Source organism: Balaenoptera musculus, chromosome 2, assembly GCF_009873245.2.
Source record: "Balaenoptera musculus isolate JJ_BM4_2016_0621 chromosome 2, mBalMus1.pri.v3, whole genome shotgun sequence".
Taxonomy (NCBI): domain Eukaryota; kingdom Metazoa; phylum Chordata; class Mammalia; order Artiodactyla; family Balaenopteridae; genus Balaenoptera; species Balaenoptera musculus.
The window spans coordinates 70460255-70485705 of NC_045786.1; the positions used below are offsets into that span (position 1 = coordinate 70460255).

At 39.3% G+C, this 25451-nt stretch overlaps 1 protein-coding gene across 3 annotated transcripts in view; it reads left to right on the forward strand.

Moving 5' to 3' along the window:
* HERC1 (HECT and RLD domain containing E3 ubiquitin protein ligase family member 1) overlaps positions 1–25451 on the forward strand; it is a 215380-nt gene that overhangs the window by 172836 nt on the left and 17093 nt on the right. For all 3 annotated transcript variants that reach the window (XM_036841279.1, XM_036841282.1, XM_036841283.1), the window contains 9 exons: positions 7278–7379; positions 8379–8552; positions 9994–10287; positions 18731–18796; positions 18971–19096; positions 19967–20105; positions 22412–22593; positions 23389–23544; positions 24251–24373. In XM_036841279.1, the coding sequence (XP_036697174.1) occupies positions 7278–7379; positions 8379–8552; positions 9994–10287; positions 18731–18796; positions 18971–19096; positions 19967–20105; positions 22412–22593; positions 23389–23544; positions 24251–24373 (1362 nt within the window). The remainder of the gene's footprint in view (positions 1–7277; positions 7380–8378; positions 8553–9993; positions 10288–18730; positions 18797–18970; positions 19097–19966; positions 20106–22411; positions 22594–23388; positions 23545–24250; positions 24374–25451) is intronic.

Below are 25451 nucleotides of genomic sequence, written 5' to 3' on the forward strand. Positions count from 1 at the left end.
TTCACACTAGCTATCTATTTTACATTTTACACACTCTCACTTTGTCCCAGCTTACCCTTCCCCCTCCCCACGTCCTGAAGTACATTCTCTAGTAGGTCTGCGTCTTTATTCCTGTCCTGCCCGTAGGTTCTTCATGACCATTTTTTTTTTTAAGATTCCATATATATGTGTTAGCATACAGTATTTGTTTTTCTTTTTCTGACTTATTTCACTCTGTATGACAGACTCTAGGTCTATCCACCTCACTACAAATAACTCAATTTTGTTTCTTTTTATGGCTGAGTAATATTCCATTGTATATACGTGCCACATCTTCTTTATCCATTCATCTGTCGATGGACACTTAGGTTGCGTCCATGTCCTGGCTATTGTAAATAGAGCTGCAATGAACATTGTGGTACATGACTCCTTTTGAATTATGGTTTTCTCACGGTATACGCCCAGTAGTGGGATTGCTGGGTCGTATGGTAGTTCTATTTTTAGTTTTTTAAGGAACCTCCATACTGTTCTCTATAGTGGCTGTATCAATTTACATTCCCACCAACAGTGCAAGAGGGTTCTGTTTTCTCCACACCCTCTCCAGCATTTATTGTTTGTAGATTTTTTGATGATGGCCATTCTGACCAGTGTGAGGTGGTACCTCATTGTAGTTTTGATTTGCATTTCTCTAATGATTAGTGATGTTGAGCATCCTTTCATGTGTTTGTTGGCAATCTGTGTATATCTTTGGAGAAATGTCTATTTAGGTCTTCTGCCCATTTTTGGATTAGGTTGTTTGTTTTTTTTGATATTGAGCTGCATGAGCTGCTTGTATATTTTGGAGATTAATCCTTTGTGAGTTGCTTCATTTGCAAATATTTTCTCCCATTTTGAGAGTTGTCTTTTCGTCTTGTTCATGGTTTTGTTTGCTGTGCAAAAGCTTTGAAGTTTCATTAGGTCCCATTTGTTTATTTTTGTTTTGATTTCCATTTCTCTAGGAGGTGGGTGAAAAAGGATCTTGCTGTGATTTATGTCATGCAGTGTTCTGCCTATGTTTTCCTCTTAAGAGTTTTATAGTGTCTGGCCTGACATTTAGGTCTTTAATCCATTTTGAGTTTATTTTTGTGTATGGTGTTAGGGAGTGTTCTAATTTCATTCTTTTACATGTAGCTGTCCAGTTTTCCCAGCACCACTTATTGAAGAGGCTGTCTTTTCTCCGTTGTATATTCTTGCCTCCTTTATGAAAAATAAGGTGACCATATGTGCGTGGGTTTATCTCTGGGCTCTCTATCCTATTCCATTGATCTATATTTCTGTTTTTGTGCCAGTACCATACTGTCTTGATTACTGTAGCTTTGTAGTATAATCTGAAGTCAGAGAGCCTAATTCCTCCAGCTCTGTTTTTCGTTCTCAAGATTGCTTTGGCTATCCGGGGTCTTTTGTGTTTCCATACAAATTGTGAAATTTTTTGTTCTAGTTCTGTGAAAAATGCCTGTGGTAGTTTGATAGGGATTGCATTGAATCTGTAGATTGCTTTGGGTAGTAGAGTCATTTTCACAATGTTGATTCTTCCAATCCAAGAACATGGTATATCTCTCCATCTATTTGTATCATCTTTAATTTCTTTCATCAGTGTCCTATAATTTTCTGCATACAGGTCTTTTTTCTCCTTAAGTAGGTTTATTCCTAGATATTTTATTCTTTTTGTTGCAATGGTAAACGGGAGTGTTTTCTTAATTTCACTTTCAGATTTTTCATCGTTAGTATATAGGAATGCAAGAGATTTCTGTGCATTAATTTTGTATCCTGCTACTTTACCAAATTTATTGATTAGCTCTAGTAGTTTTCTGGTGGCAGTTTTAGGATTCTGTATGTATAGTATCATGTCATCTGCAAACAGAGACAGCTTTACTTCTTCTTTTCCGATTTGGATTCCTTTTATTTCTTTTTCTTCTCTGATTGCTGTGGCTAACACTTCCAAAACTATGTTGAATAATAGTGGTGAGAGTGGGCAACCTTGTCTTGTTCCTGATCTTAGTGGAAATGGTTTCAGTTTTTCACCATTGAGGACAATGTTGACTGTGGGTTTGTCATATATGGCTTTTATTATGTTGAGGCAAGTTCCCTCTATGCCTACTTTCTGCAGGGCTTTTATCATAAATGGGTGTTGAATTTTGTCGAAAGCTTTCTCTGCATCTATTGCGATGATCATATGGTTTTTCTCCTTCACTTTGTTAATATGGTGTATCACGTTGACTGATTTGCATATATTGAAGAATCCTTGCATTCCTGGAATAAACCCCACTTGATCATGGTGTATAATCCTTTTAATGTGCTGTTGGATTCTGTTTGCTAGTATTTTGTTGAGGATTTTTGCATCTATGTTCATCAGTGATATTGGCCTGTAGTTTTCTTTCTTTGTGGCATCTTTGTCTGGTTTTGGTATCAGGGTGATGGTGGCCTCGTAGAATGAGTTGGGGAGTGTTCCTTCCTCTGCAATATTTTGGAAGAGTTTGAGAAGGATAGGTGTTAGCTCTTCTCTAAATGTTTGATAGAATTTGCCAGTGAAGCCATCTGGTTCTGGGCTTTTGTTTGTTGGAAGATTTTTAATCACAGTTTCAATTTCAGTGCTTGTGATTGGTCTGTTCATATTTTCTATTTCTTCCTGGTTCAGTCTCGGTAGGTTGTGCATTTCTAAGAATCTGTCCATTTCTTCCAAGTTGTTCATTTTATTGGCATAGAGTTGCTTGTAGTAATCTCTCATGATCGTTTGTATTTCTGCAGTGTCAGTGGTTACTTCTCCTTTTTCATTTCTAATCCTATTGATTTGAGTCTTCTCCCTTTTTCTCTTGACGAGTCTGGCTAATGGTTTATCAATTTTTTTTATCTTCTCGAAGAACCAGCTTTTAGTTTCATTGATTTTTGCTATTGTTTCCTTCATTTCTTTTTCATTTATTTCTGATCTGATCTTTATGATTTCTTTCCTTCTGCTAAGTTTGGGGTTTTTTTGCTCTTCTTTCTCTAATTGCTTTAAGTGCAAGGTTAGGTTGTTTATTCGAGATGTTTCCTGTTTCTTGATGTAGGCTTGTATTGCTATAAACTTCCCTCTTAGAACTGCTTTTGCTGCATCCCATAGGTTTTGGGTCGTCGTGTCTCCATTTTCATTTGTTTCTAGGTATTTTTTGAGTTCCCCTTTGATTTTTCAGTGATCACTTCGTTATTAAGTAGTGTATTGTGTAGCCTCCATGTGTTTGTATTTTTTACAGATCTTTTCCTGTAATTGATATCTAGTCTCATAGCGTTGTGGTTGGAAAAGATACTTGATACGATTTCAATTTTCTTAAATTTACCAAGGCTTGATTTTGACCCAAGATATGATCTATCCTGGAGAATGTTCCATGAGCACTTGAGAAAAATGTGTATTCTGTTGTTTTCGGGTGGAATGTCCTATAAATATCAATTAAGTCCATCTTGTTTAATGTATCATTTAAAGCTTGTGTTTCCTTATTTATTTTCATTTTGGATGATCTGTCCATTGGTGAAAGTGGGGTGTTAAAAGTCCCCTAGTATGATTGTGTTACTGTCGATTTCCCCTTTTGTGGCTGTTAGTATTTGCCTTATGTATTGAGGTGCTCCTATGTTGGGTGCATAAATATTTACAATTGTTATACCTTCCTCTTGGATCGATCCCTTGATCATTATATAGTGTCCTTCTTTGTCTCTTGTAATAGTCTTTATTTTAAAGTCTGTTTTGTCTGATATGAGAATTGCTACTCCAGCTTTCTTTTGATTTCCATTTGCATGGAATATCTTTTTCCATCCCCTCACTTTCAGTCCGTATGTGTCTCTAGGTCTGAAGTGGGTCTCTTGTAGACAGCATATATATGGGTCTTGTTTTTGTATCCATTCAGCCAGTCTATGTCTTTTGGTGGCAGCATTTATTCCATTTACATTTAAGGTAATTATTGATATGTATGTTCCTATTCCCATTTTCTTAAATGTTTTGGGTTTGTTATTGTAGGTGTTTTCCTTCTCTTGTGTTTCTTGCCTAGAGAAGTTCCTTTAGCATTTGTTGTAAAGCTGGTTTGGTGGTGCTGAACTCTCTCAGCTTTTGCTTGTCTGTAAAGGTTTTAATTTCTCCATCAAATCTGAATGAGATCCTTGCTGGGTAGAGTAATCTTGGCTGTAGGTGTTTCCCTTTCCTCACTTTAAATATGTCCTGCCACTCCCTTCTGGCTTGCAGAGTTTCTGCTGAAAGATCAGCTGTTAACCTTATGGGTATTCCCTTGTATGTTAATTGTTGCTTTTCCCTTGCTGCTTTTAATATTTTTTCTTTGAACTTAATTTTTGATAGTTTGATTAATATGTGTCTTGGCATGTTTCTCCTTGGATTTTTCCTGTATGGGACTCTCTGCACTTCCTGGTCTTGGTTGACTATTTCCTTCCTCATATTAGGGACGTTTTCAACTATAATCTCTTCAAATATTTTTTCAGTCCATTTTTTTTCCCCTTCTTCTTGTGGGACCCCTAGAATTCGAATGTTGGTGCATTGAATGTTGTCCCAGAGGTCTCTGAGGCTGTCCTCAATTCTTTTCATTCTTTGTTCTGTATTCTGCTCTGCGGTAGTTATTTCCACTATTTTATCTTGCAGGTCACTTATCCATTCTTCTGCCTCAGTTATTCTACTATTGATTCCTTCTAGAGAATTTTTAATTTCATTTATTGTGTTGTTCATTGTTGTGTGTTTGCTCTTTAGTCCTTCTAGGTTCTTGTTAAACGTTTCTTGTATTTTCTCCATTCTGTTTGCAAGATTTTGCATCATCTTTACTATCATTACTCCGAATTCTTTTTCAGGGAGACTGCCTATTTTCTCTTCATTTCTTTGGTCTGGTGGGTTTTTACCTTGCTCCTTCATCTGCTGCATATTTCTCTGTCTGCTCATTTTGCTTAACTTACTGTGTTTGGAGTCTCCTTTTCGCAGGCTGCAGGTTTGTATTTCCCATTGTTTTTTGGTGTCTTCCCCCAGTGGGTAAGTTTGGTTCAGTGGGTTGTGTAGGCTTCCTGTTGGAGGGGACTGGTGCCTGGTGGGTGGGGCTGGATCTTGTCTTCTGGTGGGCAGGACCATGTCCAGTGTTGTGCTTTGGGGTGTCTGTGAACTTAGTATGATTTTAAGCAGCGTCTCTGCTAATGGGTGGGGTTGTGTTCCTGTCTTGCTAGTTGTTTGGTATAGGGTGTCCAGCACTGGAGCTTGCTGGTCGTTGAGTGGAGCTGGGTCTTAGCGTTGAGATGGAGATCTCTGGGAGAGGTTTCACCATTTGATATTACATGGGGCTGGGAGGTCTCTGGTGGTCCAATGTCCTGAACTCGGCTGTCCCACCTGAGAGTGTCAGGCCTGACACTAGGCCAGAGCACCAAGACCCTGTCAGCCACACGGCTGAGAAGAAAAGGGAGAAAAAAAAAAAGAAAGAAAGAAGGAAAGAAAGAAAGAAATAAATAAAATAAAGTAAAGTTATTAAAATAGAAAAAAATTATTAAAAATAAAAAAGTAATAAAAAAATAGAAAGAAAGAACTACCAAACCAAAAAAGAAATTCACCAATGATAACAATCACTAAAAACTATACTAAAAAAACCCACAAAAAACAATCAGTCAGTACCCCATGACAAATGGCAAAAGCAAAGCTATGCAGACAAAATTACACTAAGAAGCATACGCATACACACTCACAAAAAGAAAAAGGAAAAAAAAAATTATATATATACATAAGGAAGAGAGCAACCAAATCAGTAAACAAATCTACCAATGATAATAAGTTCTAAATACTAAAGTAAAATAAACATAAAACTGGAAACGAATTAGATGCAGAAAGCAAACCCCAAGTCTACAGTTGCTCCCAAAGTGCACCACAATTTTGGGATGATTCGTTGTTTATTCAGGTATTCCACAGATGCAAGGTACATCAAGTTGATTGTGGAGATTTAATCCGCTGCTCCTGAGGCTGCTGGGAGAGATTTCCCTTTCTCCTCTTTGTTCCCACAGCTCCTGGGGTTCAGCTTTGGAATTGACCCCACCTCTGCGTGTAGGTCGCCTGAGGGCGTCTGTTCCCCGCCCAGACAGAACGGGGTTAAAGGAGCGGCTGATTAGGGGGCTCTGGCTCACTCAGGCCTGGGGGAGGGAAGAGTACGGAATGCCGCCTGCTGTGGCAGAGGCTGGTGTGACGTTGCAACAGGCTGAGGCACAACGTGTGTTCTCCTGGGGAAGTTGTCCCTGGATCACGGGACCCTGGCAGTGGCGGGCTGCACAGGCTCCCGGGTGGGGAGGTGTGGATAGTGACCTGTGCTTGCACACAGGCTTCTTGGTGGCTGCAGCAGCAGCCTTAGCGTCTCACACCCGTGCCTGGTGTCCGTGCTGATAGCCGCGGCTCGCGCCCGTCTCTGGAGCTCATCTAGGCAGTGCTCTGAATCCCTTCTCCTTGCGCACCCGAAACAATGGTCTTTTGCCTCTTAGACAGGTCCAGACTTTTCCCTGGACTCCTTCCCGGGTAGCTGTGACGCACTAGCCCCCTTCAGGCTGTGTTCACGCAGCCAACCCCAGTCCTCTCCCTGGGGTCTGACCTCCGAAGCCCGAGCCTCAGCTCCCAGCCCCCACTTGCTCTGGCAGGTGAGCAGATGAGCCTTTCAGGCTGGTGAGTGCTGGTTGACACTGATCCTCTGTGCTGGAGTCTCTCCACTTTGCTTTCTGCACCCTGTTGCTGTGCTCTTCTCCGTGGCTCCGAAGCTTCCCCCCGCCCATCCCGTCTCCGCCAGTGAAGGGGCTTCCTAGTGTGTGGAAACCTTTCCTCCTTCGCAGCTCCCTCCCTGAGGTGCAGGTCCTGTCCGTCCCTATTCTTTTGTCTCTGTTTTTCCTTTTTTCTTTTGCCCTACCCAGGCACGTGGGGAGTTTCTTGGGTTTTGGGAAGTCTGAGGTCTTCTGCCAGCATTCAGTAGGTGTTCTGTAGGAGTTGTTCCACATGTAGATGTATTTTTGATGTATTTGTGGGGAGGAAGGTGATCTCCACGTCTTACTCCTCTGCCATCTTGAAGGCTCCCCTGCCCTTCAGTTTTTCTTAATGATGTATTTTTAAAATCATTTAGAAAAGGCTCTAGAAAATTGGATAGTAGTATGCAGTTGGGCATTGCCAAATTTAGCTAAAGTGTAGGTTTTACAATAAGTTTTTGTGAACGTGAAGTATAAATTTAAAATGTAAATAATGGCTAACTAGTTAAGTAGTGTGTATTGATAAATACATCTCATTTTAGGATGGCTCTGTCTTGCAAACTGTTGTGATTGGCTCTGGAGCTATTCAGACCACAGTATGGATTCCAGATGTTGGGGTAGCTGCTTGCTCAAATAGATCAAAGGTAATTTTACAATCATATCAAGTTGTAAGTTGTTAGCCTGTAAGGTATCTTAAAAATCGTAGTCCAAGCATCCCACTTTACCGAGGCAAAAAATGATATCCAGAGGGATTATTACTTGCCCAAGATAATGCACCTATTTAGTGGCAGAAGGAAAACTAGAACCTGGTACTCTCCTATACCCTATACTTTGGGAAAAATGCTTAATTATTGAATGACTTTCCACTGGAAGTTATAAAGAGAATTTATTACTTTCTGCCATGATTTTTGCGACAGCACTAAATTATCTAAAGAATTTTCCCTGAAAAGAAGGACTACCTCAAAAACCTTTAACTCAACTATACAGAATATATCTTGGCTTTCAAATTTAATGTTCTACTAAAAAATACTAGCCCTCTACTGTGAAATAATTCTATGATATGACATTATCTCTTACAATATTGCTTTTCATACCCTTAATGAATAGTGCCAATGTGCTGCTTTGGTTTACATTTATGTAGTTAATATGTGGTAATATTAAAATAGAGCTGAAAACCTGCATGAACAGTCCTACTACAAGTAAAATATAGAATCAGACCATAGGCAGTAGTAGCCTGCATAGAATAAACCATAGAGCCACAGAGCAGTGCTGCTTCTCTTGTAGATGTGTGTCCCTCAGCAGAGTACTACTTCCTCTAGTATCCTTGTGGTCATGTCAGACTTTTAAAATATACTAGATACCTTGTCCTACAAGTCCTATGAGATAGCAAATAATTAAGTCTCTTTAAGAAGAATCAGCTAATGCAAGGTAGTTCACAAATTTTACAGTTATTCACTTGTTTTTACCTTAGACAAAATTTAGGATGTTTTGAAGTTCATAGGCATTAAAAGTATAGCATAAAATGTCCAAAAAGCAAAAGTGTTTAATGTATTACTGGAAGGAATTTCTCATATATGAATGGTGATGGAAAGTCTCTCTTTTATTTAAACAAATATCATGTGGCATGGTTTACTTTTCATCAGGATGTTTTGGTCGTGAATTGTACAGCAGAATGGGCTGCTGCCAATCATGTTTTAGCAACCTGTAGGACAGCACTGAAACAACAGGGTGTTCTGGGATTAAACATGGCTCCCTGCATGAGAGCATTTCTGGAGCGGCTGCCCGTGATGCTTCAGGAGCAGTATGCCTATGAAAAGGTAACTGATTACACTCGTTCTTGCAGATCTACAGATGACTGGTGCTTTGGAATTGGAATTATAGCTTTGAATTTATCCCTTAAGAGTATGAGGTCTGAGTAAAATAAGTGGGGCTGTTTGGGTGGAATCAAATGAAGACAATTCATGTCTAAAACAGTTGTTTAGTAATCCTAAGCCTGCTTTTACTTTATTTTAGTGGGAGTAAAATTTTTAAATAACCCTCAAATTTGTATAGTGTTTCTATTATTCATTTCAGATTATTTATTCATTCCAAAACTTTAAATCCCTGTACCTCAGAGTATATCATCTTCCCTTTTCTGACCCATATATCTATTTTTGTGTGGCTTTGCCATCGCACAGTTGGGAGGGGGAATGGATATGGGCGTCAGAGTGAACATCCTGTCCACTTTATCAGGTGAATCCTTGTGGAAAGTTTAGTAGAAGAGGTAAGGTTGAATTAAGTAGGGTCATTAAATACTAGAATGGGAAATTATGGAATTTGGACTTGTTGCCCAGGCCATGATCCTGTTGTATAGCCTGTCTTCCAGCCCTCAGTAGTCACAGTATGCTGCTCCTAGGCAGAGCTCTTCTGGGGTTTTTCCTTTTTCCTTTTTTTTTTTTGCCATGCTATGTTAATCTAATCAGCTGTTACCACACCCAGTTAATTTCACTGAGGTTTACCCAGGTTTTCTTTTCTGAATCACTCAGTCTCTCACAGAGTTGCTCTAGTACATCTAGGGAGGGCCAGGGAAGAAGGCTGTCTTTGATGGCTACCAGGGTTCTTTTGGTAAAGGAGGAAATGTGAGAGGGAGCAGGTCTCCATGGTTCAGTTATCTGCCTTTTTTTTTTTAATTCAAGAAAAACTGTAATGAAAATATGCTAAATGCAGTGTGGTGTCCTGGGTTGAATCTTGGAGCAGAAGAGGAGCATTAGGTACTTCCCTGGTGGTCCAGTGGTTAAGAATTCGCCTTCCAGTGCAGGGGACGCGGGTTCGATCCCTGTTTGGGGAACTAAGATCCCACATGCCGAGGGGCAACTAAGTCTGGTCCCTCTAGAGCCCGCGCACTGCAACTAAGTCCCGACACAGCCAATAAATAAATAAATATTTTTAAAAAAGAAAAGAAAAGAGAAGGAGCATTAGTGGGAAACCCTATAAAGTTCTGTGGTTTAGTTATTATTGTAACCAATGTTACTTTCTTAGCTTTGATTATCGCACCATGGTTATATAAGATGTGAACATTACAGAAGGTTGGGTGAAGGGTTTATAGGAATTCTCTGTACTATCTCTGCAACTCTCTATGTATCTAAAATTATTTCAAAGTAAAAAGCTTAAAAAAAACAGTAAAGTTAAAATATGACTACAGGCTTTCAGAATGCAGGAGGCTAATTTATATTATTTGGCAGAGGCTCTTCAGCATAATATCCTTGCATTTTCTCTTAGCCTCATGTGGTTTGTGGTGACCAGCTTGTTCACAGCCCCTATATGCAATGTCTGGCTTCCCTTGCTGTGGGACTTCATCTGGATCAGCTGCTGTGTGATCCTCCAGTGCCACCACACCACCAGAACTGCCTCCCTGACCCTGCATCGTGGAATCCAAATGAGTGGGCCTGGTTAGAATGTTTCTCAACCACCATAAAAGCTGCTGAAGCCCTGACCAATGGAGCACAGTTTCCAGAATCTTTTACTGTTCCTGATCTAGAGCCTGTTCCAGAGGATGAACTTGTACTCCTAATGGTAAGTGTAGTATGAGCTACTGTTGTATGTAACTGAGATTGTATTATGGATGTTTAGTAAGTAGCAGACCCTCAATAAGTATTTGCTAGCTTGAATAGAGCAAGAAGCACACCCTTAGATAAACTTAAAATATTTTGCTTTCAGATACTCACTTTAAATCTGATGGAAGTCTTCTTTGGTGACAGGGATTGATTATGAGAATTGTGGAGCTCTTATAAACGTGCTGGTTTTCAATGACATAGTCACATATTTTCTCATTTTCTTGTCTATAGGTACCTTGTTAGTGTGTGTGCATATATATATATATTTTTTTCCTCTGTTAGAACTTATCTATATTTCTTCTCTTTCCAATAACATTGTAAAAGGTACCTTCATTTTATTTTATTGTATTTTTTTAACATCTTTATTGGAGTATAATTGCTTTACAATGTTGTGTTAGTTTCTGCTGTATAACAAAGTAAATCAGCTGTATGTATACATATATCCCCATATCACCTCCCTCTTGCATATCCCTCCCACCCTCCCTATCCCACCCCTCTAGGTGGTCACAAAGCACCGAGCTGATCTCCCTGTGCAATGCAGCTGCTTCCCACTAGCTATCTATTTTACATTTTGTAGTGTATATATGTCAGTGCTACTCTCTTACTTCGTCCCAGCTTACCCTTCCCCCTCCCTGTGTCCTCAAGTGCATTCTCTACGTCTGCATCTTTATTCCTATCCTGCCCCTAGGTTTGTCAGAACTTTTTTTTTTTTTTTTAGATTCCATATATATGTGTTAGCATATGGTATTTGTTTTTCTCTTTCTGACTTATTTCACTCTGTATGACAGATTCTAGGTCTATCCACCTCACTACAAATAACTCAATTTTGTTTCTTTTTATGGCTGAGTAATATTCCATTGTATATATGTGCCACATCTTCTTTATCCATTCATCTGTCAGTGGACACTTAGGTTGCTTCCATGTCCTGGCTATTGTAAATAGAGCTGCAGTGAACATTGTGGTACATGACTCCTTTTGGATTATGGTTTTCTCAGGGTATATGTGCAGTAGTGGGATTGCTGGGTCATATGGTAGTTCTATTTTTAGTTTTTTAAGGAACCTCCATACTGTTCTCCATAGTGGCTGTATCAATTTACATTCCCACCAACAGTGCAAGAGTGTTCCGTTTTCTCCACACCCTCTCCAGCATTTATTGTTTGTAGATTTTTGATGATGGCCATTCTGACCAGTGTGAGGTGGTACCTCATTGTAGTTTTGATTTGCATTTCTCTGATGATTAGTTATGTTGAGCATCCTTTCATGTGTTTGTTGGCAATCTGTATATCTTCTTTGGAGAAATGTCTATTTAGGTCTTCTGCCCATTTTTGGATTGGGTTGATTGATTTTTTCATACTGAGTTGCACGAGCTGCTTGTAAATTTTGGAGATTAATCCTTTGTCAGTTGCTTCATTTGCAAATATTGTCTCCCATTTTGAGGGTTGTCTTTTCATCTTGTTTATGGTTTCCTTTGCTGTGCAAAAGCTTTGAAGTTTCATTAGGTCCCATTTGTTTATTTTTGTTTTGATTTCCATTTCTCTAGGAGGTGGGTGAAAAAGGATCTTGCTGTGATGTATGTCATGCAGTGTTTTACCTATGTTTTCCTCTTAAGAGTTTTATAGTGTCTGGCCTTACATTTAGGTCTTTAATCCATTTTGAGTTTATTTTTGTGTATGGTGTTAAGGAGTGTTCTAATTTCATTCTTTTACATGTAGCTGTCCAGTTTTCCCAGCACCACTTATTGAAGAGGCTGTTTTTTCTCTGTTGTATATTCTTACCTCCTTTATCAAAGACAAGGTGACCATATGTGCCTGGGTTTATCTCTGGGCTTTCTATCCTGTTCCATTGATCTATATTTCTGTTTTTGTGCCAGTACCGTACTGTCTTGATTACTGTAGTTTTGTAGTATAGTCTGAAGTCAGGGAGCCTGATTTTAGCTCTGTTTTTCTTTCTCAAGATTGCTATGGCTATTTGGGGTCTTTCGTGTTTCCATACAAATTGTGAAATTTTTTGTTCTAGTTCTGTGAAAAATGCCGTTGGTAGTTTGATAGGGATTGCATTGAATCTGTAGATTGCTTTGGGTAGTATAGTCATTTTCACAATGCTGATTCTTCCAATCCAAGAACATGGTATATCTCTCCATCAGTTTGTATCATCTTTAATTTCTTTCATCAGTGTCTTATAGTTTTCTGCATACAGGTCTTTTTTCTCCTTAGGTAGGTTTATTCCTAGGTATTTTATTCTTTTTGTTGCAGTGGTAAATGGGAGTGTTTCCTTAATTTCTCTTTCAGATTTTTCATCATTAGTGTATAGGAATGCAAGAGATTTCTGTGCATTACTTTTGTATCCTGCTACTTTACCAAATTCATTGATTAGCGCTGGTAGTTTTCTGGTCGCATCTGTAGGATCCTCTATGTATAGTATCATGTCATCTGCAAACAGTGACAGTTTTACTTTTCCTATTTGAATTCCTTTTATTTCTTTTTCTTCTCTGATTGCTGTGGCTAAAACTTCCAAAACTATGTTGAATAATAGTGGTGAGAGTGGGCAACCTTGTCTTGTTCCTGATCTTAGAGGAAAGGTTTCAGTTTTTCACCATTGAGAATGATGTTGGCTTTGGGTTTGTCATATATGGCCTTTATTATGTTGAGGTAGGTTCCCTCTATGCCTGCTTTCTGGAGAGTTTTTATCATAAATGGGTGTTAAGTTTTGTCAAAAGCTTTTTCTGCATCTGTTGAGATTATCATATGGTTTTTATCCTTCAGTTTGTTACTATGGTGTATCATATTGATTTGCGTATATTGAAGAATCCTTGCATTCCTGGGATGAACCCCACTTGATCATGGTGTATGATCCTTTTAACGTGCTATTGGATTCTGTTTGCTAGTAGTTTGTTGAGGATTTTTGCATCTATGTTCATCTGTGATATTGGCCTATAGTTTTCTTTTTTTGTGTCATCTTTGTCTTTTTTTGGTATCAGGGTGATGGTGGCCTTGTAGAATGAGTTCGGGAGTGTTCCTCCCTCTGCTGTATTTTGGAAGAGTTTGAGAAGGATAGGTGTTAGCTCTTCTCTAAATGTTTGATAGAATTCGCCTGTGAAGCCGTCTGGTCCTGGGCTTTTGTTTGTTGGAAGATTTTTAATCACAGTTTCAATTTCAGCGCTTGTGATTGGTCTGTTTATATTTTCTGTTTCTTCCCGGTTCAGTCTCGGAAGGTTGTGCTTTTCTAAGAGTTTGTCCATTTCTTCCAGGTTGTCCATTTTATTGGCATGTAGTTGCTCATAGTAATCTCTCATGGTCCTTTGTATTTTTGCAGAAGTTGTTACTTCTCCTTTTTCATTTCTAATTCTATTGATTTCAGTCTTCTCCCTTTTTTTCTTGATGAGTCTGGCTAATGTTTTGTCAGTTTTGTTTATCTTCTCAAAGAACCAGCTTTTAGTTTTATTGATCTTTGCTGTCATTTCCTTCATATCTTTTTCATTTATTTCTGATCTGATCTTTATGATTTCTTTCCTTCTGCTAACTTTGGCAGGTTTTTTGTCCTTCTTTCTCTAATTGCTTTAGGTGTAAGGTTAGGGTTTTTTTTGTTTTTTGGTTTTTTGGGTTCTTTTGTTTGTTTTTAACATCTTATTGGAGTATAATTGCTTTACAATCGTGTGTTAGTTTCTGCTTCATAACAAAGTGAATCAGGTGTACATAGGTTAGGTTGTTTGAGATTTTTCTTGTTTCTTGAGGTAGGATTGTATTGCTGTAAACTTCCCTCTTAGAACTGCTTTTGCTGCATCCCATAGGTGTTGGGCCGTCGTGTTTTCATTGTCACTTGTTTCTAGGTATTTTTTGATTTCCTCTTTGATTGCTTCAGTTATCTCTTGGTTATTTAGCAGCATATTGTTTATCCTCCATGTGCTTGTATTTCTTTACAGTTATTTTCCTGTAATTGATACCTAGTCTCATAGTGTTGTGGTTGGAAAAGACACTTGATGTGATTTCATTTTTCCTTCAATTTACCAAGGCTTGATTTGTGACCCAAGGTATGATCTACCCTGGAGAATGTTCCATGCGCACTTTAGAAGAACAGTATTCTGTTGTTTTTGCATGGAATGTCCTATAAATATCAAATAAGTCCATCTTGTTTAATGTGTCATTTAAAGCTTGTGTTTCCTTATTTATTTTCATTTTGGATGATCTGTCCATTGGTGAAATGGGGTGTTAATGTCCCCTACTATTATTGTGTTACACTCGATTTCCCCTTTTATGGCTGTTAGCATTTGCCTTATGTATTGAGCTGCTCCTATATTGGGTGCATAAATACTTACAATTGTTATATCTTCTTCTTGGATTGATCCCTTGATCATTATGTAGTGTCCTTCTTTGTCTCTTGTAATAGTCTTTATTTTAAAGTCTATTTTGTCTGATATGAGAATTGCTACTCCAGCTTTCATTTGATTTCCATTTGCATGGAATATCTTTTTCCATCCCCTCCCTTTCAGTCTGTATGTGTCCCTAGGTCTGAAGTGGGTCTCTTGTAGACAGCATATATACGGCTCTTGTTTTTGTATCCATTCAGCCAGTCTGTGTCTTTTGGTTGGAGCATTTAATCCATTTACATTTAAGGTAGTTATTGATATGTATGTTCCTATTCCCATTTTCTTAATTGTTTTGGGTTTGTTATTGTAAGTCTTTTCCTTCTCTTGTGTTTCCTGCCTAGAGAAGTTCCTTTAGCATTTGGTGTAGAGCTGGTTTGGTGGTGCTGAATTCTCTTAGCCTTTGCTTGTCTGTAACGGTTTTAATTTCTCTGTCAAATCTGAATGAGATCCTTGCTGGGTAGAGGAATCTTGGTTGTAGGTGTTTCCCTTTCCTCACTTTAAATATGTCCTGCCACTCCCTTCTGGCTTGCAGAGTTTCTGCTGAAAGATCAGCTGTTAACCTTATGGGTATTCCCTTGTATGTTATTTGTTGCTTTTCCCTTGCTGCTTTTAATATTTTTTCTTTGAATTTAATTTTTGTTGGTTTGATTAATATGTGTCTTGGCATGTTTCTCCTTGGATTTATCCTGTATGGGACTCACTGCGCTTCCTGGATTTGATTGACTATTTCCTTTCCCATGTTGGGGAAGTTTTCAACTATAATCTGTTCAGATATTTTCTCAGACCCTTTCTTTTTCTCTTCTTCTTTTGGGACCCGTATAATTCAAATGTTGGTGCGTTTAATGTTGTCCCAGAGGTCTCTGAGGCTGTCCTCAATTCTTTTCATTCTTTTTTCTTTATTCTGCTCTGTGGTAGTTATTTCCACTATTTTATCTTCCAGGTCACTTATACGTTCTTTTGCCTCAGTTATTCTGCTATTGATTCCTTCTAGAGAATTTTTAATTTCATTTATTGTGTTGTTCATCATTGTTTGTTTGCTGTTCAGTTCTTCTAGGCTTCCTTGTTAAACGTTTCTTGTATTTTCTCCATTCTATTTCCAAGATTTGGGATCATCTTTACTATCATTACTCTGAATTCTTTTTCAGGTAGACTGCCTATTTCCTCTTCATTTCTTTGGTCTGGTGGGTTTTTACCTTGCTCCTTCATCTGCTGCATATTTCTCTGTCTTCTGTTTTAGTTTAACTTACTGTGTTTGGGGTCTCCTTTTTGCCAGCTGCAGGGTCGTATTTCCCGTTGTTTTTGGTGTCTGCCCCCAGTGGCTAAGGTTGGTTCAGTGGGTTGTGCAGGCTTCCTGGTGGAGGGACCTGGTGCCTGTGTTCTGGTGGGTGGGGCTGGATCTTGTCTTTCTGTTGGGCAGGGCCATGTCCGGTGGTATGTTTTGGTTTGTCTGTGAACTCAGTATGATTTTAGTCAGCCTCTCTGCTAATGGGTAGCATTGTGTTCCTGTCTTGCTAGTTGTTTGGCATGGGGAGTCCAGCACTGGAACTTGCTGGCCGTTGGGTGGAGCTGGGTCTTAGCTTTGAGCTGGAGATCTCTGGGAGAGCTCTCGCTGATTGATATTACGTGGGGCCGGGAGATCTCTGGTGGTCCAGTGTCCTGAACTCAGCTCTCCCACCTCAGAGGCTCAGGCCTGACACCAGGCCAGAGCACCAAGACCCTGTCAGCCACACGGCTCAAAAGCAAAGGGAGAAAAAGAAAAAATAATAATAATAATATTTTTTTTAATTATTAAAATAAAAAATAATAATAATTAAAAAAAGAAGAGAGCAACCAAACCAATAAGCAAATCCACCAATAATAACAAGCACTGAAAACTATACTGAGATAAACATAAAAATCAGAAACCAATCAGTTGCAGACCGCAAACCCCAAGTCTACAGTTGCTCCCAAAGTCCACTGCCTCAATTTTGAGATGATTTGTTGTCTATTCAGATATTACCTAGATGCAGGGTACATCAAGTTGACTGTGGAGATTTAATCCGCTGCTCCTGAGGCTGCTGGGAGAAATTTCCCTTTCTCCTCTTTGTTCCCACAGCTCCTGGGGTTCAGTTTTGGTTTTGGCCCTGCCTCTGCGTGTAGGTTGCCTGAGGGCATCTGTTCCCAGCCAGACAGGAGGGGTTTAAAGCAGCGGCTGATTAGGCCGCTCTTCCTCATGCAGGCTGGGGGGAGGGAGCGGTACAGTAGTTATAATTGGAATGTGGGACGAGCCTGCCGTGGCAGAGGCCAGCATGATATCGCAACAGCCTGAAGTACGCCATGTGTTCTCCCAGGGAAGTTGTCCATGGATCACGGGGCCCTGGCAGTGGCAGGCTGCCCAGGTTCCCGGCATGGGAGGTGTGGATAGTGACCTGTGCTTGCACACAGGCTTCTTGGTGGCTGCAGCAGCAGCGTTAGCGGTTCATGCCCATCTCTGGGGTCCGAGCTGATAGCCGCGGCTCACATCCATCTCTGGAGCTCGTTTAGGCGGTGCTTCTGTGGGCAGACAGGAAAGGAATCCCCTCTCCTCGTGCACCCTGAAACAATGGTCTCTTGCCTCTTCAGCAGCTCCAGACTTTTTCCTGGACTCCCTCCCAGCTAGCTGTGGCACACTAGCCCCCTTCAGGCTGTGTTCACGCAGCCAACCCCAGTCCTCTCCCTGGGGTCTGACCTCCAAAGCCCGAGCCTCAGCTCCCAGCCCCCACCTGCCCTGGTGGGTGAGCAGATGAGCCTCTCAGGCTGGTGAGTGCTGGTCGGCACTGATCGTCTGTGCGGGAATCTCTCCACTTTGATTTCTGCACCCTGTTGCTGCGCTCTCCTCCGTGGCTCTGAAGCTTCCCCCTCACCCACCCCCCGTCTCTGCTAGTAAAGGGCCTTCCTAGTGTGTGGAAACTTTTCCTCCTTCACAGCTCCCTCCCCGAGCTGCAGGTCCCATCCCTATTCTTTTGTCTCTTTTTTCTTTTTCCTTTTGCCGTACCCAGGTATGTGGGGAGTTTCTTGCCTTTTGGGAAGTCTGAGGTCTTCTGCCAGCGTTCAGTAGGTGTTCTGTAGGAGTTGTTCCACATATAGATGTATTTTTGATGTATTTGCGGGGAGGAAGGTGATCTCCACGTCTTACTCCTCTGCCATCTTGAAGGTCCCCCAGTATATATATATATTTATAAATATATTTTAGCATCTTTTTCCTGGTCATCTTTTTAGATTTATTCCAGTTATAGATTCTAAACTATTTGGCACTTCAGTCATGTTTAAGAGAACATTTTAGTTGTCATTTCTTTCTGATTGTATTTGAGAGTGTCTAGATACAGAAACTGTGATGGAGATAAAATGCCGGGGTAGATAGTGCAGGCCAGCACTTGATCTGACAACCCCTTTACCTAGTTAAGATTTATATAAACAAACATTTGAATATATAAATATAGATACAGTATAAAACAGACATATGAATTGAAGGAAATTATCTAAATATAGAATATTTTAATTAGGAAGTATCCTTCTGGGCCCATTTGCCTCAAATATGTCATTTGTAGGTGAGGAAGCTGAAGCCTAGAAAGATGACCTGCCCACAGCTATACAACGAGTTCACGGGGGTGGTGGCTCCTGCAGATGACCTTGTACCTGTGGGTGCTCAGAAATGGTTAGCTTTGAATCTCCAATATGTTAGTGATAGTTGATAGTGCAAGTGTTTATAGTAAAGGGAAATACTAAAAATCAAGTTTGGCATGGTTGTGAAACTGCTCTTAAATTCTCATAATATTACCAAATTCTTTAAGACTCAGTTGTTAGTTAAGAACAGATAAATCATTCACAAAAAGATTTTCTCAAAAAATGGCCTGGGAGAAGGGAGGGCTGCATTCGTCTTTGCGCTGCTTGTAACTGACCATGTGATCTTGGGCTTCTCCTTTCCTATTTAAAAATAATTGATCATTTTTAAGACCTCCTAAAAAAAACCCATAAATTTTGATTAAGCAAAATTGATCCTGATGTTTGCCCTGTCTTTCAGGATAACAGTAAATGGATTAATGGCATGGATGAACAAATTATGTCTTGGGCAACTTCCAGACCTGAGGTCAGTAAAGATAAAGATAACTATATGGTGGTTCTTAGTAAATCTTCTGGTTCTAAATGCTTGTGTGTTCGTGCCCTGGTGTCCCCCATAGAGGCTGGTACACACTTAGTACCCAGTACATGCCTGCTTGAATGAATTAATGAATCAAATTTTGACTTGATTGTGGTTTTCTAGGACTGGCACCTGGGAGGTAAATGTGATGTCTACCTGTGGGGTGCTGGCAGGCATGGACAGCTGGCAGAAGCTGGAAGAAATGTAATGGTACCTGCAGCAGCTCCCTCATTCTCACAGGCCCAACAGGTGACTAGCAGGGTAAAGAAATGGAGAAGAAACTTGGGAACCGACAGTTCTGATTCCCTTGCTGTCAGTAACTTACTGTGGGATAAAGTTTGTCCATTGCATAGTCTATTGTGAGGAATCACCAAAGAAAGTCATGATATATAGCTTCTATATACTGCTAAATAAAAGTTTTTTAGAGTTTTTATCAGACTTAGGTTTTGTTAATAAGTTTCTAAATTTTTCTTGTTTTCACGTATCATGAATTAACATCATGATGCATTATGCCTGCCCAGTACATACTTATAGAAGTTAAGATATTGGTAATGATTAATTCTCTCTTTGGGGGCCATAAACTTACTGGGATCTTTAACCAGATTTCATTGACACTCCTCCCCTCTTCTAATAATCATGGTACTATATTTCTAAACCCTTCTTGAGGCCACTGCTTTCTCTTCCATTCTTCTCTACCTCAGTAAGCCCCAGGATACACTCTTCTTTCATGTGTATATCCCCTGTAATTTCTGCTTCTTGCTGGCCTCCAGCCAGTCTTTACTATTTTCCCATCAGCCTCTCCTTTTTCTTCTTTTATCTGTTTTGTTGTTAATGTTATTATTTAAACTCTGCACAGTTGGCTGAAAGCCCTGTAGATAACATGTTTCTAAAGTATCTTAAATAATCAGATGAGCCTCATACATCTCTTGGTTAAGTAAGAGGTTTTATAATAATCAAGGGCTCATAGGAACCCCATTGTTATGTCCACCCTTTCCCTTTAATGAAAGGATAAAAGAACTGATAAAGGTATCCTAGGTATACATGGAATCATTTTAAATGTTTGCATGTTAAAGCTATATAATAAAAGATAATATATTTAATTATGTGTTTTTATACTAGGTTATATGTGGTCAGAATTGTACCTTTGTCATACAGGCCAATGGCACAGTGTTGGCTTGTGGGGAAGGAAGTTATGGCAGATTAGGACAAGGAAATTCAGATGACCTTCATGTGCTGACAGTTATTTCAGCCTTACAAGGTAAAATTATCCTCAGTTAAAAGCTGATCAGAAACTATGGCCTATCTGTAGGAATGTTTGCTTATTATATTAGAACTCATCTCAAACCTTTGCTAGATAAAGTCATGTAGGGTTTTCACTTATATTTAGATTCTCGTTTAGGCATGTACAACCTTAATTTTCCATATTTTGAGCTGTATTATTTTGCAGGTTACTTATCATAGCCATGCTACAATTGCTGTGTTAATACACACTGAAGACTGTAAACAAATTATTTAAAATTGCAAAACTGTAATTAGGCAACTTTTTTTTATATATATAGAAGTTTCTCTTTTGGAGAGTTTTATTTTTTTTAACATCTTTATTGGAGTATAATTGCTTTACAATGGTGTGTTAGTTTCTGCTTTATAACAAAGTGAATCAGTTATACATATACATATGTTCCCATATCTCTTCCCTCTCGCGTCTCCCTGCCACCCTCCCTGTCCCACCCTCCCTATCCCACCCCTCTAGGTCGTCACAAAGCACCGAGCTGATCTCCCTGTGCTATGCAGTTGCTTCCCACTAGCTATCTCTTTTACGTTTGGTAGTGTATATATGTCCATGCCACTCTCTCACTTTGTCACAGCTTATCCTTCCCCCTCCCCATATCCTCAAGTCCATTCTCTAATAGGTCTGTGTCTTTATTCCCGTCTTACCACTAGGTTCTTCATGACCTTTTTTTCTTTTTTTCTTTTTTCCTTAGATTCCATATATATGTGTTAGCATACTGTATTTGTTTTTCTCTTTCTGACTTACTTCACTCTGTATGACAGACTCTAACTCCATCCACCTCACTACACATAACTCCATTTCGTTTCTTTTTATGGCTGAGTAATATTCCATGGTATACATGTGCCACATCTTCTTTATCCATTCATCCAATGATGGACACTTAGGTTGCTTCCATGTCCTGGCTATTGTAAATAGAGCTGCAATGAACATTTTGGTACATGACTCTTTTTGAATTATGGTTTTCTCACGGTATATGCCCAGTAGTGGGATTGCTGGGTCGTATGGTAGTTCTATTTTTAGTTTTTTAAGGAACCTCCATACTGTTCTCCATAGTGGCTGTATCAATTTACATTCCCACCAACAGTGCACGAGTGTTCCCTTTTCTCCACACCCTCTGCAGCATTTATTGTTTGCAGATTTTCTGATGATGGCCATTCTGACCGGTGTGAGGTGATACCTCATTGTAGTTTTGATTTGCATTTCTCTAATGATTAATGACGTTGAGCATTCTTTCATGTGTTTGTTGGCAATCTGTATATCTTCTTTGGAGAAATGTCTGTTTAGGTCTTCTGCCCATTTTTGGATTGCATTGTTTGTTTTTTTGTTATTGAGCTGCATGCGCTGCTTGTAAATTTTGGAGATTAATCCTTTGTCAGTTGCTTCATTTGCAAATATTTTCTCCCATTCTGAGGGTTGTCTTTTGGTCTTGTTTATGGTTTCCTTTGCTGTGCAAAAGCTTTTAAGTTTCATTACGCCCCATTTGTTTGTTTTTGTTTTTATTTCTATTTCTCTAGGATCTGGGCAGTAGTAATCATGCATGTGCTTCATTAACATTAAAAATCAATTTATACGGAAATGTGCGTATGTACTAAAGACTTTAAAGGGCATCCCCATCAGAGTTCTCTGTGACTTGGAGAAAGAAAACCTCTGGAAAAACCACTGCAGGGACCCCTGGCTTGTTCCTAAGGTTAACTTTTACTGACTCTGAAGCCTACAAAGAGAGCAAATTGAGTTTTTTAAGTAAAAGCATACAAGTAACATGAGTTCAGAACAAATTCTTGAGTAGCTCTAAGTTCTCTTCCTTCAGATCTGTGTGTGAAGAGCACAGCACTGGGGATGGGAGGGCTTGGTTCCTGTTCGGTTCTATTACATCCTGCCTCTGGGACTTTGCACAAGCTACTAAACCTCTTTGTGACTCAGTTTCCCCAATTGTAAAAGTGGTGATGATAATATCTGCCTCATAGGATCTGTGTGAAAATAGAAAATGAGCGATCCATGTAAAGCATTTATAGGAGTGGCTAGAACATAATCTTTAGTGACTATAACTGCTCTTATCACCCTTCTCCTCTTCCTTGTCATCATCATTTTATGTGACTGCTCCCAGTTTTCTAGGTTATGGCTGCAAATCTGATTTAAAATTAAAGACATTGTTTATATTTCTGAAGTACTGTTGTGGTATTTTTTGATTCTGTGAGACTACTCTGTAGCAGCTTCAGGTAAAGTGGGGACTTTTAACATTCAGTGACTCGTGTTGGGTTTCTGCTCTGTTCCAGGCTTTGTGGTGACCCAGCTGGTGACTTCCTGTGGTTCTGATGGACACTCCATGGCCCTGACTGAAAGTGGTGAGGTCTTTAGCTGGGGAGATGGTGATTATGGCAAACTCGGCCATGGGAACAGCGACAGGCAGCGGCGGCCCAGGCAGATCGAGGCCTTACAGGGAGAGGAAGTGGTGCAGGTCAGGCAGAATGTGGATAAGTTTATCTTTTTTTTAATATTTATTTATTTATTTGGCTGCGCCGGGTTTTAGTTGTGGCACGCGGGACATAGTTGCGCCTGGATAAGTTTATCTTTGAATGTAAACATACTAGGTGTTGAGTTCTCAAGTTTATGTAATGAAAAACAGTAGTAAAAATATATTATCCCATCATAAAAGATCCAGTGTTTTTGGTGGTTCGGAGTCATTCTTGAGCGTCTCAGGAGTTTGAATGGGCTTTGGTGTTAGAATGGACTCCTTTTTCTTGAGCCAGCTGGTTGACCCAGGGCAGGGTGCTTCAGGTCCTTGGAAGAAGTGGGGTTTAACTCCTGCCCCACAGTTCTTGATATAGTGATAAATGGAAAGCTTTGCTTTCAACCTATCATTATCGTTACAAAGGTTGAATTCATATACATTTTCTGGAAAATCAATTTGTGATCTAAAATAATATTGTAAAGTTACATAGCACCTTAGAGTTTACAAAGAATTTCCCTATTCATTAACTCATATAGTCTAGGTCATCTCTGCGTAGCTGAAGAGTAGCAACACTTCCAAGGTATGCTGTTTAGCTTGGTCTTCCTGAGAATTTTGAGGTAGATCAGACTTGGGGGAGCAGGAGGGCCACTTGGGTGGATAGGACATACTGGTCTTTAAGATCCTGAGTTTTCAGTGAAGTTTACTTAAAGATTATTACTGTATTAATAACCAAAAAGGACTGATTTCTTTCTTAGTATGCCCTCTTGTTAAAATTTTTGTTCTTGTTTGTTCTGTTCGTAGATGTCTTGTGGCTTCAAACATTCAGCAGTGGTAACATCAGATGGCAAACTGTTTACCTTTGGGAATGGTGACTACGGTCGTCTGGGTCTTGGAAACACTTCTAACAAAAAACTTCCAGAGAGAGTGACTGTACTGGAGGGGTATCAGATTGGACAGGCATGGAATAAATCAATAATACGTTCTCTATGATCATAGTTTCTTGTTTCCCCTATGTGCACTTAGACATTGTCCTTTCAGGAAAACTAGAATCACCAGTTGTACTTAACCTGATGTACATTTTGTTTGGCCTAATTGATAAACAAATGGAAGTCTTAATTCAGGATGTGAATATTTTAAAATCCTCTTCATAATACCACTTGATGTGAAAGCTTTAAGCAGTATAGTAACTCCTCTTCAGTATCTTGGAAGTAGATGGCTGAACTGCAGCATCATTGGTAGCTGCTGCTCTTAAGTAATAATTGTTCCTGACGTGTACATTTTGAGACTCTCTGTTAACAAGAAGATGAGATGAAATATTTTAATCTTTTACTATTTTTATCTTTTATCATTCCTTAGACTGTTTCCGGTGTGAATGAGTATTTTTTAATCATATGTACTTTTTCCTATCTTTTGTGCTCTCTGATTCAGAGTTAGCCACAGATATTTGAAGGATTTTACTTTGAAAAAGGTGGTTTTTTGTTTGTGGACGTTAGGAATTTTTTTCTTCATGACACATTTTGGTTAACATATGTAAGGCCCTGAAACCAATAAAAATTTTTGGAAACACAGCCAAGTGTTTCACTGAAGTCGAGACAGAGGGTCCCAGAAATGGGTGTTTTAGGTATTGTGATTTGCCTTACTGACCACCCTGTTATTTCTCCAGGTGGCTTGTGGCTTAAACCATACTTTGGCAGTGTCAGCAGATGGCTCCATGGTGTGGGCTTTTGGAGATGGGGACTATGGAAAACTAGGCTTAGGAAATTCCACTGCAAAATCTTCACCTCAGGTCAGTGTTGGCTTTAATCTAGAGATTCAGACAACATGGTTTTCTTCTATGTCAGTACCTCTATTTAGCTGGAAGTAATTTACCTTTAACATTTTTGGTAATTCATAATGAAATTTAGAAGCTTGTTTTGCTTATTCTTAAATTTCCAGCATTCCAGATCTTATCTTAAATAAGTAATTTAAAATAAATTAATTAAAATAAGTAGTTAATAAGCATTAATTACTAAACTGGATATAAAAATTCTGCAAGGACAAGCATCTGTCTTTGTCATGGGCTGAGTAATGTAGGACTACCTCCCATGTAGAGAAGAAATAAGTATAAACATATCTCCAGGGTGTCTTATGGAGGGAACCATGAACAATCTTTTGTAACTCTCTGCTTGTAACTGCCATTTCAGCTTATTATTACCACTGAATTATACAGGTATGTGCATTTAAAAAGTAATAGGAAATCCGAGTCCATAAACAAATGATTAAGAGGCTTTATTCACATTATAGAAGGTTTCTTGGCTCTTCAGAAGACCTCCTGTGAAATCCTTTTTATGTGGATTTTTCTAACACGTTTAACAAGCAGCATGATTTACAAGTATTCAATTTATATTCAACTCCAGATTCACTATCGTATATAGTCTGTGACATCTTGATAGCTAGACTGGTGAATATTCAGCTAGGGATACAAAAAGGAAAGAAATCCTCTCTGGAGAACATATAAAGCAGTTATTGTCACCTCTGAAAGCAGAAAAAATCTAACTGGGAGCAGCCCATGGCTTTACATGGTCTTACAGTGTTCTTTAAACAGCCATAGGATTCTCTTTGGTTTCTGTTGCCCAGAGGAATGTTTCCACTTCACATGGGGTCCTGGGGATTTTAGTTAAACATCCCCTACCCCCTACAATACTCCCCCAAATTCAGGTAGTTTGCAGAGCAGTATGAGAAAATAACATTTAGGAGTGTGGATATGGCTGAAAACAAGTAAGTGACTATTAGTATTTTTATTGGAAGATAATCCTTGAGTTTATACATGCCAGTAGGCAAATTCGAGTGTTTTTATTTTCCTTTTTAAAGTATGTGCCTTACGC